Source organism: Falco biarmicus, chromosome 12 (genome assembly GCF_023638135.1).
Source record: "Falco biarmicus isolate bFalBia1 chromosome 12, bFalBia1.pri, whole genome shotgun sequence".
Taxonomy (NCBI): Eukaryota; Metazoa; Chordata; class Aves; order Falconiformes; family Falconidae; genus Falco; species Falco biarmicus.
In genome coordinates this window covers 10298398-10316111 of record NC_079299.1, presented here as the reverse complement: position 1 = coordinate 10316111, position 17714 = coordinate 10298398, and the positions used below count along the sequence as shown (strand labels likewise).

The following is a 17714-nucleotide window of genomic DNA, read 5'->3' as shown; positions in this document are numbered from 1 at the left end:
CAGTGGTAACTGTTCCAGGCACCTTACACAGCTCTAACGTTTCCCCACATTTCCCTGTTTTATAACTCTAATGAAGCCCTGCAGGCTTCCTAAGCTGAGACCAGTCATTTCTGGACACCTAAGGGTTTCTAGGCTGAGACACCCAACATAGAAGTTGCTTGGCTACTTGCACTATTCAGTTCTTTACTACAAAATGCTTCTTACCAACAAGAAAGATTTTAAAGGAAGCTCGTGCACAGTATCTCAACTTCACATTCACAGGCACACAATCACCTGCACCATTTGGACGGGTGGGAGCTGTCTGGGAGTGTTTTGTCTGGATGGCTAGCCGCCCCTGAACAATACTTATGATTCCCATCACATTGTCACTGCACGTTACCACATCAGAAGTGTTTAATGATGAGGTTAGTTCCTTGAGAAGCACATTTAGATGAGTGAAAGCGTCAGTGGCACTTTGGCCAGAAGAGAGCATTGCAGAGCAGTTAACGATATGAGTGCAGGAGAGGAAATCAGCCTGTCACCAACAGCAGCAGCTTGCAAGAACAAATTCGTTAAAGCTAGAAAATTACAAGCTCAAATGCGAGTACAGAACTAGTGCTGACAATACTCACCACCACATCGGTCCCTGTAGTATCATTAGAAAACAGCCTGTAGATACTGACCACCCCGTTTGGCTTCAGAGGGGGGCTGATGTTCACCACAGCCACTGTGGATGCCACTGTGCCGAAGACAGGAGCTCCCAGGCCCTCGGGAGGGGCAGGGCCTGTCCGGCAGCGGGACCACCTGCTCGGCGTCCGTCCTGCTGAGTTTACTGACCACACCTTTGCACACAAAAACAGAGAAACCGTTAGTGAAGGCCTCTAGCCTACAGAACATTCATAATTAGTAAGGGATGCTACTGCAGTGGTACTGACACTGAGAAAAATGAGTGCAATGACACCTGTGCAGAATGTCCCTTGACTGCCGCCCAGCACCTGCATTGACCTAGTGACTCTCTAACAGAAGACTGGAATATTTCCCACTGCTACATTTAGGGGAAAAGAAGCAAATTTCATGTCTCCGGCAGTGTGTATTCACGTGTCTTCTTCACACCTGATTCCCAAACTCTGAATTCCCACCATAGTCTGTATCATACCATGCAACGAGGACTCCCTGAGAAGCTGTGATCAACAGTGAGAATGTTTTCAAAGATATCTGAACAGAAATACTTACTGACACCCAGTCCTGCCAAGGTCTCCCTTCTACACACTTTTTTCACATATGCAAGCAGGACCCATGAACCCAGCCTGGCACTGTGTGACATTCACCTTGACTGAATCACACAAGCCAAACTCCAGTTACTCTTTAAAACCAGAAAGTTTCACAGGAATACCCCTCTCTTAAAAATATTAACGTATCGGTCATTTGGCAACATTTTCAGTAACTCATAATATAAATAAAGTCCATTGAAATGTAAAGTCAGCATCTCTCATTTATTTTCACAACGTTTGCTTTATTGCATGAGCACAAGGCAATGGCTTCAGTTCCAAGATTTCAAAATCTAGCAGCTTGAATAAGGCCTGATTAAAAACCACATGTCTCTATGAACTATGCCTACTGATTTTGTCAGCTACCCAAAACCAGAGTTAACTGCAGACTACATAAAACTCAGCACTTATTAAACACACTCTCCAACAAATCTGCATGAAAATTAAATTTTGCTTTCATCAAGGAGTGAATAAACATATGGAAGGATGTATAATCTTATTTATCAAAAAGCATTTGTATAATTAAACACGAATACCATAAAAGGTTGCCTTAGGTCATCATTTGCATGAGTAAGTAATTTGTAGAATGTCAGGTACAATAGACAGAATAGATGGATGCGTGAGCATATAGGGTTAAATTAGGCTCAATATTAGCCAACCACATAGTGATCAATCAGAATGATAGATCTAAATGGCAATACAAGAGGACTGTCTGAGCGATTTTTAGTATAAGTATTCCTTAGTAAGCTTTCACGTCAAGTGGTTCTAAGTACAGTAAAACATGTTCTTATGTGATCTACTGTGGGCAGAGGTTCTGGGGACGTGGATGTTGGGAGTACACCTCAAAAAAAAAAAAAAAAAAAAAAAAAAAAAGAGGTTTAGAAATAAGAGGTCTGCAAAACTGACCCTGGAGTCTTCCCAGCTTGCAATATTAAGTTCCAAGACCACAGGACACTTCACAAGGAGCCTGGGAAAGGAAAAAAGCCAAAACCCACTACAATGGCTTTGGAGACTGGGGTTCTGCCAATTACAAACCCAAAGTTCCTGCCTGGTTCCGTCAGTAACATAGAGCACCATCCAGTGAAACACTACATAAGTACAGATGACACCCTATGATAAAAAGCTCAGCCAAAGCACTTTCATTTTCAGCGAAATCAGTAATGTATCTCTGTTGTGAACTTTTCATAAAGTCAAACTCTGTTCACTTTACTGCAGTAGGTCAAACCCTCTATCTCAGTTCAGTTCGAGCTGCCACCAAGATTTACCCGCAGCCGTTCATTTCAAGGGACATATTTCTTTGTGGGAAGAATGAGCCACGTACGGTAAGGACAGTTCCGAGTGTGCCACTGGCATCGACTCGGCACTGGCCTGAGCTCAGATGCTCTAGTTATATCCAGGCTGTGGCCTTATTGAGCACGGAGCGTAGCGGTGTCGGACCTGATCTGCCAAGCAAGCTGCCCACAGCAAAACTGAATATTTTTTTTTTTAAACAAAGGAACAAAAGCTTCCTGTGTAGCACAGGAATTGGGCCTCAGAATGGGATCCCTTGGGAATTTTGGAGGAGAGAGGGATACAACTTACTTGGGAAGCAGTTGCCTCATTGAGGGTTAGATGGACACACCTTCCTCCGTCAATACCTCTCCTATCACAGGTGCCTGCACCTTGTCTTTCAGAAAACAAGCCTTATTTCAGGCAAACAAGGTGTCTTTATCTCAAAACACCGTCTTAGTGTTTTGGCATGGGAAGCGAGATGATCATCCCCTTTCATTCTACAGCTAAGTGGTTAAAGGACTCCTCCAGGAGGCAGGTAATTCAGTTCAAACACATGCTCCAGTGGAGGTGGTCAAACTTGCCGCCCTCCAGAGTGGGAATGCCCAAGAGGATGACCCATCTTTATACTTGGGGTGCTCCCAGGGCACCTTTTGGAGCTGATTGACTTTGCATGAACACAGTGAACTCATGGTTGACTGGGCAGAGCACGAGCAAGCGGGAGCAGGCATGGTTCCCCAGCCCAGCCCTTCCCTAGGGAGGTGGCAGGGAGCTGAGGTTATGGCCCATCCTCCAGGCACCACATGCCTGTTCCTCTTGAAAAAAGGCTAAGGTCATGGTCACGTGTGTGTGGGCCTGACAGACGGGCATGCTCTGAGTATGCCTTCTAGACAGACAGCAGCTACTCAGTCCTGCCAGCAGAAAACCTCTAGGTGTCCATGAAACTCTCTAACGCCAGCTTCTGAAACAGCTGTGACAGCTAAACAGGACTTCTGTGGATCTAAATTCTGGGTATACACTGACCTAAGCTGGATTCCCTTAACTCCCTCTGCTTCTGCTCAACCATCTGTAAAAGGATGGGTGGGTGTAAAAATATCTCCCTTTGAGAATTGCCATCCAAGTAAATCTTGGTCAGTGGCTGGAAACTCGGAGCAGTTAAGTGCCCAGAACTGACTGCAGATGGAAATGCTGGTGTTTAGCCACTTCTTTGCATGAAGAGATGTGACAGCATAGCAACAGAAGCCACAATGAGGAGTGCCAGTTAAAATCAGAGGTGTGGTCACGGCTCCTCAAAAAATCACCACAGAACAGTCACAAATTAAAGCCGTTGCCTGGCTAGCTTGGTTAAACTGAAAATTCATGGTTTGGACTTCTGTAAAAAGCTTTTTGGGATCACAGATATGTCTTCTAAATTGTGATATAATCAGTACCAAAAATGTTTAACTGCATTCATAGAGAAATGTAAAAAATTTAATAGGCAGCTGTATTACCGGCTGCTTATAATCTAAGAAGATTATAAAAGAGCACGCAGGAACAGGGGGCAAACAAGAAGCAAACGCATCCCAGAAATGTATAGAATGGCAAAGGACAGACAGCAGAAAGCCAACAAAAGTTTCTTATAACTTGACTTTCTGAATATACTGCTGCCAAAAGCATTAAGTCTGACATCATAGCGAATGGCTCTGCACCCTGCCAAAAGATGTGCTGCGACTACTGGCCACACTGTCCCCCCGAAGGCAGGAGAAAGCTCCAGAATCAGCCCCACGGTTACTGTTTAAAGGCTTTATCAACCTGCTGGCCCCTGGCCCAGGCTGCACTTTGAAGAGGGGCCAGAGAGAGGAGGGGGGGAACCTCGCTGGAGACCGCATATTCGGAGGACTGAAGAATTCTAGTTACAGGTAACCAAGCTTTTTTCCATCATAAATGAGCCTTTACAGAACTCTGCTCCTGGAAGAAACCAGTGATCAGCTGTGTCTCAAAATGATCACAGGACAACCTCAAGGTTTATTGGCACAGCAAGACTGGGCAAAACCTCTGAGGAGCAGGAAAGGCAGGGCTGAGAAGATGGCCACAGCCCTACCATGGTGAGCCCAGCCTGTCTGAGCTCAGTAAAGCTGAGTAACAACTCCTCCATAAAGGACAACAAAATCGCAACAACCCTCAGGCGCAGATGCAAAAAGATCATGGTACTGTAGATTCTAACAGTGGAAGAAGCCTATTAGATGACTTACTCCATCCCTGAGCCACACAGTTTCATCTGCTGAAACACACTTGAAACCCCAGATCCTTACTGAGGAAGCTACATTTTAAACTAAAAAAGTTTTTCTTTCACCAAATTGAGATCATATGTGAAGGTATTTACGCCATACAGGACAATCTAATGGGAACTGAGGGAAATGTCTGACTATATGCTTCCACAGCTCCCCCGGTGCTGCAGTGCAAGAAAGGCACTAGAAGAGGAAAGGCAATGATAAACCAGGTCAGCACTATGGCCTTGCCGTGAGGAAAAAGAGAAGGTGAAGCTGCCAAAATAAAGCACTCAACCCCCAATAAAAGGGCAAAGAGAGTACCAGATTAAGGCAGAAAACACAGTGTGTGGCCAAAGTTCCCCAAAACAAAAAAGCAATCCCTTGATCATACAACTCCAATTACATGAACAAGTGCAACCACAGCCGACAGCAGCGCTTTGGCAGAGGATGTTGTGCGTGCACTAATGTCTGCAGTTCACAACACTCGCATCTCAGACCTGGCTCGAACAACGTGACAGGTATTACAGCTGCAAACACAGGGACTGACCGAGAAGTCCCCAGGTGGGAAATCTCTCCTGTTCTGCAAAGGGGAGCCTCAGGCAGCTGACAGCCTACAGAGAATGAGAAACTCTCCCTTACCGGAGAGATCTCGTTCACTTCTGCTGAAGCCTGGCAAGGCAGCAGCAGGCAGAAGGGTGGACTGGCTGGCGATACCTTGCCTGTCTGAAGGCAGCAGTCCTGACCTCCTGCTGAATTCCCAGGTCAGGGAGACCTGGGATACTCTGCTTTGCACTGAGGCCAGGTGCTTCTCACCCTTCCTGCTTGCAGGGCATCAGCAGAAGGGAGGGCGAGCCAAACAGCTGACTACCAGCAAGCAGCAACTTCTGGCTCCCACCGTATCTGCCCTACGTAGAGGCACCGTGCATCATACTGCTCTGTCCTGCTGTTAATCTGCAGTGCCTCACAGTTGCCTCTGTGAAGGACAAGATCTCGGCTCTTTATGTGGCAGCAGCTTGCAGTAAGCTCCTGCAGGCATTCAGAAAACAGCCTTTTGCCTTAAAATAAGTCTCATTAGTAAAACACTACCTACCTTCAGCTTTGAGCACTGCTTAAAGCTGTAGGGCAGTTAGTGCTGTAGTTCCCGGGGCACCACAAGGTCATATCAAGCCACCACATTTCACATGCACACATAACTTTTACTCCTGTGTCTAAGTCAGGTACAACTTGGGTCTCTGCCCTTAGGGCATCCACAGACTGCACACACCTGTGACTGCTCGTCTTTCCCAAAAAGGATTCAATGCTGGCACTACTTGGCATGTGCTAGGAGAGATAAATGGTAGCAGAGCGGAGTTCGTACCACTCTTTCTAGAGTTGCTTCATGGAGGTCGCAAAGACACAGCACTACTTTGAGACTTTGCTTTGGATTTCTTGAATCAGATCTGTTCAATTTCTAACCCTACACTTGCATAAATGCAGTTTTCACAGCATAATTTTTTTCCAATCAGAAGATATTTTAGGGGTATATAAGAGATGCATCGGTAAGTTCAGAAACACAGCACCCAATTTTCAGTTGTGTTCAAATAGCAGTCTACAAGAAAACTGAAGAGACCATAATCTTGGCTAGTTAAAATTAGAGAAAATCAGAAGCTCCCCCTCCTCATCAGCTGCAGCACCCTTCACGAGTCTTTCTTCTCATCAGAACTGACTCATGGGCAGCCTGGGTAATTTGGAGTTACTTGTGCAACGTCAGTACAGCCCAGAGCACAAAGCTTGTCTACCAAAATCTAGCATTCAGCGTTAGGATAATGTATTCACATCTGGGCACGATAGTGTCAGCCAGGTATTAGCAAAGTAGAAAGTTTCAAAAGTGGTTGCAATCTACACGGAACAGAGCAAAGGCAAGAAAGCGTCGTGTCCACTCGTGACCAGGGGCACAAAAAGTAAAAAAAAAAAAAAAAAAGTAAGCAAATGTGTGCTTTCTGATTGCCCATACTCAGACCCATACTTTTTCCTCTTCAACATTGTTGGCATCCTTAGGGAGGCTGTAAACATACAATGGCATAGATTTTAGATCCAGGCTTCTAGCATGGTGATAATTTGAGCCTCTTAACATTGCTATTCATCTCCATGTTCAAATGCTAAAAATAAAAGTACTAAAACCACTCTGGGGAAGGGAAAGGGAATGAGAACAGGCAAACACTTTGGGACTTAAACAAAATTATCGGATTCTAGAGGAAGCTCATTTTATATAACATAGTATAGCACCAGTAATTAATGAGAGATGTAAACAGATTTAACTCTGAAAGGTAGAAAATGAAATAATTTGTTTCCTATGGGTGTATAATAAGATAGTTACCAAGTTCCCATGAGAGAGATAAGCAGATATTAAAAGGTCTTTCCAATACCTATAATGGCTAAGGACAACAGCTAATTCAATAGATTCGATCAAAATCACCACTTCTTTCTCTGCTTCTGATTTATTACTTTGGCTGTAGTTAGTCATCACTCATTTTAGTTTGCTTTTCAGCAGTCATAAATTATGCCTCATAAATAAAAAGATACAATCAAGGAAATCATATCAAGTCATCTACAGCCCTGGAGTGTATTTTCCCCTGGCACTCACATTAATGTCTTTTTAAAGGATAGCTTGCCGTGGTTTTGAATATGTCAGAATCACAATTTACTGAGAAGGGTCTTGCAAGAGCGGTGCTGTAACAGTCTCACTGGTAAATCTGGAAGCCAACAAATCCAGTCCAATATCCATATTCAGTTTAATGAACAAAAGTCAAGGTTTGTTGCATCAGTGTATTCTTTACATATTTGAATTTAGGATAGTGTTGACAACAGAAACATAGTGCCTGAAGCAGGGTTTAATGAAATTGTGTGGTTTCAAATGGACCTCCTCCCTACTGTGTACCCTCTACGGGGGGAAAGAAAGCATCTTTTCTGCAAAAGGGTATTTAGAGTAGGTGTTGCCATTACATCAGTGAAACAATACAGTTATATCTGCTTTACTTTTCGGAAGCTCAGTAGCGTAATGCAGGTGTAGCATGAGAATCTCTCTTTACTTGGAAGCAGGGAGCGCAACAAACCTTGTAAGAAAAAACACTCTTCCAAACAAAACGAAGAAGGGATAACAAGCAGGGAAAGAAAGAACGAACTACATTTCATTTTATGTCACTACTTTGTAGTGTATCTTTCTGTCAGGGAGACAAGAAGAAATGGTGAATTCAAACAATGAAAAGGAGCCAGATACGAGGGGTACTACAAATGGGTGACTATCCATCACCAGCCAGTCAGAAAACCAGTTTCACCCCATTTTAAGCTGCAGAAGTCACTGAGCTGTTTGTCAGTAACTAAGCACCACAAACTGGATCTCAGCCAATTATTTGACAAACTGGTAAACCAAGTGTCATTCTTGCCATCTCTGAAAAGTGACCAAGAGGGCTGACGTATTCCGCACTCTGTGTAGTTGGTCCTTCCTTAATCTTCATGACTTTGCAGCCATTTTTTTTCCTTTTATCTCTCCAAAGGCAGCATATGATTTGTTTTCTCTTTGATAGTTCAAGATGGAGGACTCAAAAAACCTTTGCCCTGGTATATCTCAGGGTATTTCCTAGGCACTTTACTTGGCTGCATTAACTGGAGCGTGAGAAGCGTGCTTCACAAGCAAGAGGGATACTGTGCCTCCCACAGTGGTCGGAGGCAGCCAGCTCCAGTGCTGCAGACCCTGTCCTGGTGCACTGGCTAGTCCTCCTGGAGAATAAACCTCTACAGGGAGCCATAAAATTTCTGAAAAAGGACAATCCTACTTTTCTGTCGTTCACATATTCCGTGTCTGCCAAATGGAAATAAGGATGTGTCCTAAACCAGGAAGACATTAAGCCATTAATCTAAAGAAACAGTCTTAAGCACTCAATTAAAAGCAATTGCGGAGGAGTGACATTGCACTCGCATGGAAATCACACCATACTCTGACAGCTCTGCTTTGCAGAATAGCACTAAATGCCCCAAGTCTCTGTTCCAAAGAGCCTTCTCTTGGCTGAGAAAAACAGGTCTGACTCTATAGGTTGCTATATGGTAACAGTGCACGCCACCCTCAATAATTCCTGAGAAAGGTCTACACACTCTGTTTCAGAAATATTCCAGAAATTAAAATATTACACTTGCAAACACATTAGGCCTCATGAGTTATAAAGTTGAAGTCAGGTGGGTTTTTTTCAGGACCTTATACAATTTCATCTGTTTAACACAGCTGAGGATCTCAGGCAGCATTCCAAGAAATACCTAAAAGGCCAGATGCTCTAGAAAATGCAGATATCTAAATGTACAGATGGACAAACTGATAAAGGGAATTTCAAAGATCTAAGTAATTATTTCTGAGTATGGGACAGTGGGCACCTCAATGCCTCTTAAAAACCCACTGAAACCTGGCAGGTGCTAATATCCTTATGCAGATCTTCTCTTTAGAGAATAAAAGTGCTCTCCTGAACAGTGACCTAAGCACTTGGGGGCTGTAGTCCCTTCGACCAGCATGAGCTTCTAAAGCCACTTCAGCATTTCTGAAGGTGCAACTTTTGCATCTATCTAAGTATCCTACTGAAGTTTCCAGCAAAAAACCCAAACCAAACAGACCCCAACCCCAAAATCCTGATTTAAAATCCAAAGAAGCTGTCAGGGTTCATTGAAGTAAATCTCAATACCTCCAAAAGTCCTGGAGAGAGTCCCAAAACAGCACTTTGATTTTATCTGCATTCTGCTGGAGGAAATTCAGTTGCATTTAAAGTTTTATGTCCAGCAAACAAGCCTCAAATGCAGAGACAGCAGAATCAATATCCAGTTTAAGTGAAATATAAATCTGGGTTTCATCAGCATAATAGCAAAAGCCAAGCCCTATACTTATGAATAACTTGTCTCACAGGCAAGATATAAATTGTCAACAATAGAGGGGCTCAGAACAGATCCCGGAGGACTGCTGCAAGTGACATGAGCAGAAGACAAACACATGCATGCAAAAACCTCTCATGGTGAAATAAATGGCCACCAGTGAAAAAAACCAAAAATGATTTAGGACAGCAGTCAACAGCTCAGCCCGGTTATGGAGCAGAACTGAGACAAAAAGCAAAGTCTTGAATACAGCACGGTAAACCACGGAAATCTGGTTAAGAGGCTTCCTTTGTTATCCATCACTAATAGATCATTAAAAAATTTGGCTCAAGAAAGTCTCTGTGGTATCAACTTCCTAAAGAACAGCTTCTGACTGGGAAAATTGGAAGTTGGTGCAACTGAGAATATCCCATAGCCAATGTCTACAACTTTCAACTTGGGAAGTTTTTCTTGATTTAAGAAAGATTCCTAATAAGTAGGGCTTGGGTCTGCTACAATGCTTGCTACCTACTTAGCCCCATCTGCACTTGAATTCATATTCCTCACTGATTCTGTCCCAAGCAGCAAGGAGATCTGGTCTAACAACAGTTCTGCTACAAGGGAACCTCAGTATATGGAGAGCAGACTTCACACTGTTGTGGCCAACAGATAGGTCCTACAAAGGCATTAAAAGAAAGCTGGGAGAAAGAAATGGAAGCCTTAATATTTGTACATAGTAGGACTTAAAATGCAAACAGTTCACCCTAAAGTGTGCTGTTTCTGGGAAAGGTTGAACAGCTCTCATCACAAGAGAAGTGAGAACTGGAAAATATATCCCCCTTATATATTTTAAGTGCAATAAATTTTCAGTCTTTGAGTAATTATCATTTTTGCTTTGGAGAGTATTATTGCAGCATTTCCTGTACGGCTAGGTTCAAGAAGATGTTATTAAGTAACTGGAGGAAATCAAGTAATGTTGGCTGCAATCAGCAATAAGCAGCAGTCAGCTCACAGATGCTCATCATTTCCTTCAGCACAAAGTAACAGACTTGCGCAAAGCATTTAATACTGTCCTGCCTGAAAAATCTTGTCTCTAAATTAGAGAGACATGGATTTGATAGATGGACCACTTGGTGGATATGAAATCGCCTGAATGGCCACGCTCAAAGAGTTGGGTCAACAGCTGGATGTCCAAGTGGAGACCAGTGACAAGTGGCGTTCCTCAGGGGTTGGTACTGGGACTGGCACTGTTTAACATCTTTGTCACGGACAGTGGGATTGAATACACCATCAGCAAGGTTGCCAAACCCACCAAGATGTGTGTGTGATCAACACACTGGAGGGAAGGGATGCCATCCAGAGGGACCTTGACAGCCTTGAGAGGTGGGCCTGTGTAGATCTCGTGAAGTTCAACAAGGCCAAGTGGAAGGTCCTGCACTTGTGTCGGGGCAATCCCAAGCACAAACACAGGCTGGGTGGAGAATGGGTGGAGAGCAGCCCCAAGGAGAAGGACTTGGGGGTGCTGGTGGACAAGAAGCTCAACATGACCCAGCAATGTCTGCTTGCAGCCCAGAAAGCCAACTGAATCCTGGGCTGCATCAAAATAAGCGCAGCCCGCAGGTCGGCGGAGGTGATTCTCCCCATCTACTCCACTCTTGTGAGACCCCACCTGGAGTGTTGCGTTCAGCTCTGGGGCCCCCAGGGTAAGAAGGACATGGACCTGCTGGAGTGAGTCCAGAGGAGGGGCAGGAAGATGCTCAGAGGGCTGGAGCACCTCTCCTGTGAAGACAGGCTGAGAGAGCTGGGGTTGTTCAGCCTGGGGAAGAGAAGGCTCTGAGGAGACCTTACAGCGGCCTTCCAGGAGCTAAAGAGGCCTCGAAGAAAGCTAGAGAGGGACTTTTTACAAGGGCACATAAGTGACAGGACCAGGAGGAATGGCTTGAAACTGAAAAAGGGTAGATTTAGGTTAGATATAAGGAAGAAATTATTCACTATGAGGTGGAGAGGCACAGGAACAGGTTGCCCAAGCGAAGCTGTTGATGCCTGGAGGCATTCAAGACCAGGCTGGATGGGGCTTTGAGCAACCTGGTCTAGTGGAAGGTGTCCCTGCCCATGGCAGGGGCGTGGGAACTAGATGATCTTTAAGGTCCCTTCCAACCCAAACCATTCTATGATTCTACGATGACGCTCCACTTCTCACACTGACTGTTACCTTACAGACATGCTGCCAATCCAGAAACATACAAAGGAGAAAAAGAGGATTGTGACTGTCAAGCAGAGAAGGGCTTTATGAATACTGCAGTGACTACACTTTTCTAGTAGCATCCTAGGCTCTCTTTTCAATAGTTTTATAACTGTCCCTTCAGAGTCCTTTCTTACCCAAACTGGAGCTGCTAGAACTGATTTATGAAGAAAGCCACTGCAGTCCTCCCTCCAGGACCTGGGACTCTGACAGTAATGGAGCAAGAGGCAAGGGACACAAGCTGAAACAAGGCAATTAGATGCAAATAGAAAAGATATGCAGTCAGAAATTAGAACAGGGTGCCCACACAGGCTGTACAATCTCCATCCTTGGAGGTCCAAGGATGCAGAACTTGATCTAAAACTCAGCTGGACACAGCCCTGAGCAGCCTGCTCTATCTAGACCTGCTTCAAGCAGGGAGCTAGGCCAGATGCCTTCTGGATGTCCCTTCCAAATGACATGACTCGGTGAGTCTACAACACATGTACACAGAGCAGCTGGATAGACTAATGTGATAAAACAACTTTCTAGATTTAATTCTTCAAGGTTTCTGGCTACTAAAAAGAATACAACAGTAGCAGTGGAGCAGAGCTACCAAAGAACCTGACCTGTACAGTGCACACTCATCAAATTTGCAGATGGGGGACCAGTTGATACGTTGAAGAGCGGGTCTGCTGTTCAGAAGGGCCTAGAGGAATAGATCATCATCAGCTTTATGAATTTCAGCAAGACAAATGCAAAGATTTGCTCCTGCAAAAGAGTAAGTCTTTGCAGAATTACAGGGTAGGGACTGACCCGCTAAGGAGCACCTCTGCTGGAAAGGACCTAGAGGTCTTAAGAGATAGAAAGCTGAACATGACCCAGCAGTGTCATCTGGCAGCAAAGATGGCCAACAACATCTTGAGCTGTTTAACACGACCACAGCCAGACAATTAAAGGAAGTGATTACATGCCTTTACTTAGTGTCTGTTCTGTTTTGGTCCCTGAATACAAGAGAGAGATCGATAAATTGGAGCAAGTTCACCAGAGGGCTACCAAGGTAATCAGGGGGTTGGAGACCATGGCCTTTGTGGAACTGGGGCTTGTTCAGCCTGGTGAAGAGGTGGCTTTGGAGAGACTTGATGGCAGTCCCCCAGCACCTACCCACAGGCTAACAAGAAGTTCCTCACAATGGTACGTGGTGGAAGAGGACAAGAGAAAACAGGTATAAGTTCAAGCAAAAGGGGTTCAGACTGAACATAACAAAAAAAACTTTTTCACAATGACAGTCTTTGTGGAGTGGAGCAGACTTCCCCTAGGGGTTATACAGTCTCCCTCCCTGGAGGTTTTCAGGATGTAACTGGATAAAGCCCTGCACAACCTCACCTGACCTCTTAACTGATCTGCTTTGAGTGGGAAGTTGGACTGGATGGGCTCCTGAGAGCCCTTCCAACCTAAATTACCTTGTGATCCTATAAAGCAAATGTAAAAAAGATCATAAAAGAAAGATTGCCACCATCTTGCAGAAGCTCAAGAGGTGGAACACACTGTGTTTCATATACATCAAAACAAATCCGTGCTTGAACACTTTTTTTTTTTTTTTTTTTTAAAGGTGATGAAGGTTTTTGAGCATTGCCAAATGCATCTTCAAGACATATCATGTGCACAAATATTGTGTACGGAATCAGTAGCAAGGCTTAGTGGTATCCTGTTCGGTGGCATGTAAACATGGCTATTCATAGACATTAAAAAAATCATTAGATCATTGAAAAAAATCAACCTCGTCCTTACTTTTACTTTTAGAAACAACCAATTCGAGGATTTTTTTTTTTATAAGGGTCTAAATTCCACTAACTCATAAAAAAGGGAAAGATTTCAGATGGTTACAAATACAAAGTTCTTAATTCATAGGCTGAAATAAAGTAAAACCCTACATTATCACTAGGTACTGCATGACAAAATAATGACACTAGAACTTGCAACTTTGACATGGAAAACAATTCCAGGTGAAAGAATGGCAGAACTGGTCTCCTTCCTTTATCTTAGCCTTATAAGAAAAACAATAGAAAAAATACTGACATGCAACAGTAACACCAACCATCAACAACAAATACACTTTTGAACCACCCAGGAAAACTGCACATGATCCTACATCTAATTTAAAGAGAAAACAACACTGGTCTAGTAAACTACTTTAGGATCATAAAATAAAAATAAATTCGTAATAGATTGAGAGAGGATGGAAAAAGAAAGAAAAACGAATGAAATGAAGGTGCGTTTTAGGAACTAGAATTTCCCACTTCTTACATAACATTGGAGCCTTGCAAGAGCTCTGGATGGTACACAAACAATTAACATACAAGAAACTCAGGCATTTACGATTAAGCCAAAGAAAAATGAATGCTGAAGGGATCTATTACTTGTGCAAAATTATTTTCAGCTTCTCAACTATTTAAAATACATTAACAACAATCATTCAGGTTTCACAACACTATTAACATTAGAATTGAGATGTTCACTGTACATGTAAAGTAAGGCTCTCAAAGTGTACTGAAACGATAATCAGAGTCTCACCTGATATTCATATTCTGTGTAAGGCAGCAACTTGTCATCTTTGAAAGAGGTTGAAGAACCGTTGTAAACAAGTGCAAGGTCTAAATTTACGTGGGCTTGAGTCGTTCGCCTTCTGTAAAGTTCATAGTATAAAATCTTCCCATTTGGCTGCTGCGGGCCAGTCCAGAGGACAGAAGCAGTGGGCTGGAAGCCCCCAGCCGCTGTCTGTATTTCTATGAGAGGGGCAGGCTGCACTGCTGGGGGTGCCTCCAGCGTCCGTACCGATGCCCACTCACTGGAGGCACAGCCCAGCTCTGTGCAAGCTTGGAGCTGTATTTCATACCTTTGGGAACACAAATCAGGAATGAAGTGATTAAAACACTGCAAATACAAACATAGAATGTGCATGAGATCTGGGGGATTTCTTAATTTCTCTTGGTCTTTGGCATTTTTAAATAGAAAACAGTTTGTATAAACATGCAGATTATATGCTGTGCCTTTTTTCAGTAAAAAGGAAGAATGCTGTCTTCTGGGTTTTCATTTGTTTTGGTTTCGGTTGTGTTTTTGGTGGTTTTTTTTCTTTTTTTTTCCCCAGACTGGAGTTAACATCTGCAGGAGTCAAATGTTCAAAATTGTTTTGATTTTGATGATATGAATCAAAATGATGATTCATTGTATGATATGATTTGGCTATCATTTGAGAGCTATAGAGCTTCACTCTATTACGCTCCTCTCTTTGGATTTAGATTAGTTACATGTAAATAGTAGACAGACTTATCAACCATGTAAGACACACAAATTATGCCTACACAAATACATAAGGAAAGGTCAGATAAATAATCAAGAATTAGTGGGGAAGATATTTCTTCAATATCAAGTGTGCCCCTTCTGTAGCAGAGTCTGGTACACCCTCTTAAGTTTTAGCTCTCACTTAAACACAAGTTGTTTGCTTTCGGCTCAAGGGTGTGAGCGTATTCCTGGTGTGACTTCATTAATTTTAGCCCAGCTACGCTGTGAATGGGCTAGCCAACAGGTCTTTAGTCTTCTCACCATGAACTTTGTCAAATAAAGCCCTATTCATTCTTGAATGCAGACATCTTGTAAAAGATACACAAGTACAAGATTGCAGGTTTTGGAGTCTACAGCAGAGTGCTGAATTACTCCTTGTATTAATTGCAACCTGTGCCAACCCTATGCACTTTGTCAAGATGATATATAGCTGGTGTTACTACAAACTAAAAAAAAAATAATCCTGGTTTTATCATGTGCTTTCTAGACAATAAAACCCCATGGGTTTGACTATCTGTTTAAACAAGATGGTTGAACTGGCTGCCAGCCCACTGAACCACACCGCAGCATTTATTCAACAAATGAGGTCTTCCAGACTTACCTACTGTAAGGTTGTAGCTCTGCCACTATGTATGACCGTCTCAGAAAGGAAACCTGAGATGCATCAAAGTCAACAGTTTTCTTTCCTGTTTCAGCAGGCTTGTGGATTGAGATTGTGTAATTTCTGATGTCACCATTTACTTTGATAGGAGGATCCCAGGCCACCAAAATCTCCTTTGAAGACCATGCCTGCAACCTAGGAGGCAACATCCCAGATGGAGCAGAGGGGTTGGTTTTTATCTGAGCTGACGGGCTGGTCACACTCCCTTGACTGTTATTTGCAGTGACAGTGTAGCTGTACTCCATGCCTGGCATTAGGGTGAAATCAAGATACCGAGTTTCCAGACCTGAGTAAACAAGTAGACCGTCCCTCCTTAGCTCGTAGCTTGTGATTTCACCATTGGGGTTAGCTGGAAGTTTCCATGTGATTTCAATTGACTCTGAGCCCATGACAAGTAGCCTGGGAGCTTCCATATTTAATGGTGGAGCCTCCATGGTCATCACTGACTGGGATATGCTAGATGTGCAGCCCCCCGCAGTACAGGCAACCAATGCAAAATCATACTGGGTGTAAGGCTGCAGATTAGAAACCAACATTTGCAAACTTTTGCCAGGATAATACTCTTCATTGTTTAATTTCAAGATGTACTTGGTGATATCTCCGTTTTGTATTTGAGGAGGTGTCCAAGACACATTAATTTGAGTGGCACTGACAGCCTGCAGAGATGGTGGGTCCACGAAGGCAGGAGCTGCTTCCAGCGTCTGTATTGCAGCTGGTTCACTGGTAGAGCAGCCTCCCATCGTGCAGGCAACTATCGCGTAAGTATACGTTGAATAGGGCAGTAAATCTTCATCTGTGTAGTTGAAAGTAGCAGCGTCAAAGCTGAAAGGATACAGAACGTCATTCTTTAGCAGCCTGTATGACTGAAGAATACCGTTGGGCTGTGCTGGGGAGGCCCATGAGATGAGCACTTTACGGGGGTTTACCGACACCAAGGATAACCTGGGGACAGCGAGACCTTCTGGGGCAGTCTGACTAGTCTTTGCCACTGTCCAGGAGCTGTCAGCGTAGCCTGCAGCATTCCAGGTGCGTATTTTATATTCATACCTTGTCCACGGCTGTAAACCTTTATCATTATATATGAATGCGTTACTTTCAGTGTTATATTCTGTGAAAACAATTTTCTCGTCTTCTGTTGTTGCTTTGTACCCTGCAGCGTTTTCTTTTGTGCATCTGTGAATAACTTCATAGCGAATTATTTTTCCATTTGGACTAATTGGCTGCAACCAGCTCAGTTCAATGTTGGTAGCGTTCACTGCCTGGATTACAGGTGCCATCTGAGATGCTGGGGGTGCCTCACCTGTCCGGACCGGCTGGGGTGGGGAACGAGTGCAGCCTGCCACACTGCAAGCCTCCAGTACCAGGGTATAGAGAGTGTATGGCTCCAGGCGTCTGAAGAGGAACTGGCGAGATAAACCACTGTACTCCAGGTTGTCATCACTGAAAATATTGTAGGTCTGGTGAATAAATAAAGAAAGGAAAAATTAAAAAAAAAAGGCAGGGAGGGAAGAAAGGACAGAAGCCAGGACAAAAGAAAAAAACAAAAAATCAACATTTTTTTTCAATAACCGGTAGATGAGACAGCTCAATCTTTGCAACAGGGTAAGGACTATTAACCAATGATTCAGAATCTTACTTCCTTACTAGTAAAAATCAGCACACAAACAGATCATTGATACAAAAGGAATGTTTTGATCCATTTTTCATGTTTGTTTTTTTTTTTATTTTGGGTGCAGTAATAAATCACTTAGTGACAGTTTTCATTATATTTGTTTGTTACCAAGTCTCATTGTGAGGCTCTCATGGGCTAGCACAAAGCTTCTCACAGGCTAATTCTAGAGCAAATCACTTAAGAAAAA

The 17714-nt window shown here is 43.5% G+C and overlaps 1 protein-coding gene across 1 annotated transcript in view; it reads right to left on the bottom strand.

Moving 5' to 3' along the window:
- Positions 1–17714, bottom strand: part of USH2A (usherin) — a 390408-nt gene that overhangs the window by 12111 nt on the left and 360583 nt on the right. The window contains exons 62-64 of the mRNA XM_056357449.1: positions 15796–17312; positions 14427–14748; positions 612–821 (exon numbers count right to left, since the gene is read on the bottom strand). Of these exons, the coding sequence (XP_056213424.1) occupies positions 612–821; positions 14427–14748; positions 15796–17312 (2049 nt within the window). The remainder of the gene's footprint in view (positions 1–611; positions 822–14426; positions 14749–15795; positions 17313–17714) is intronic.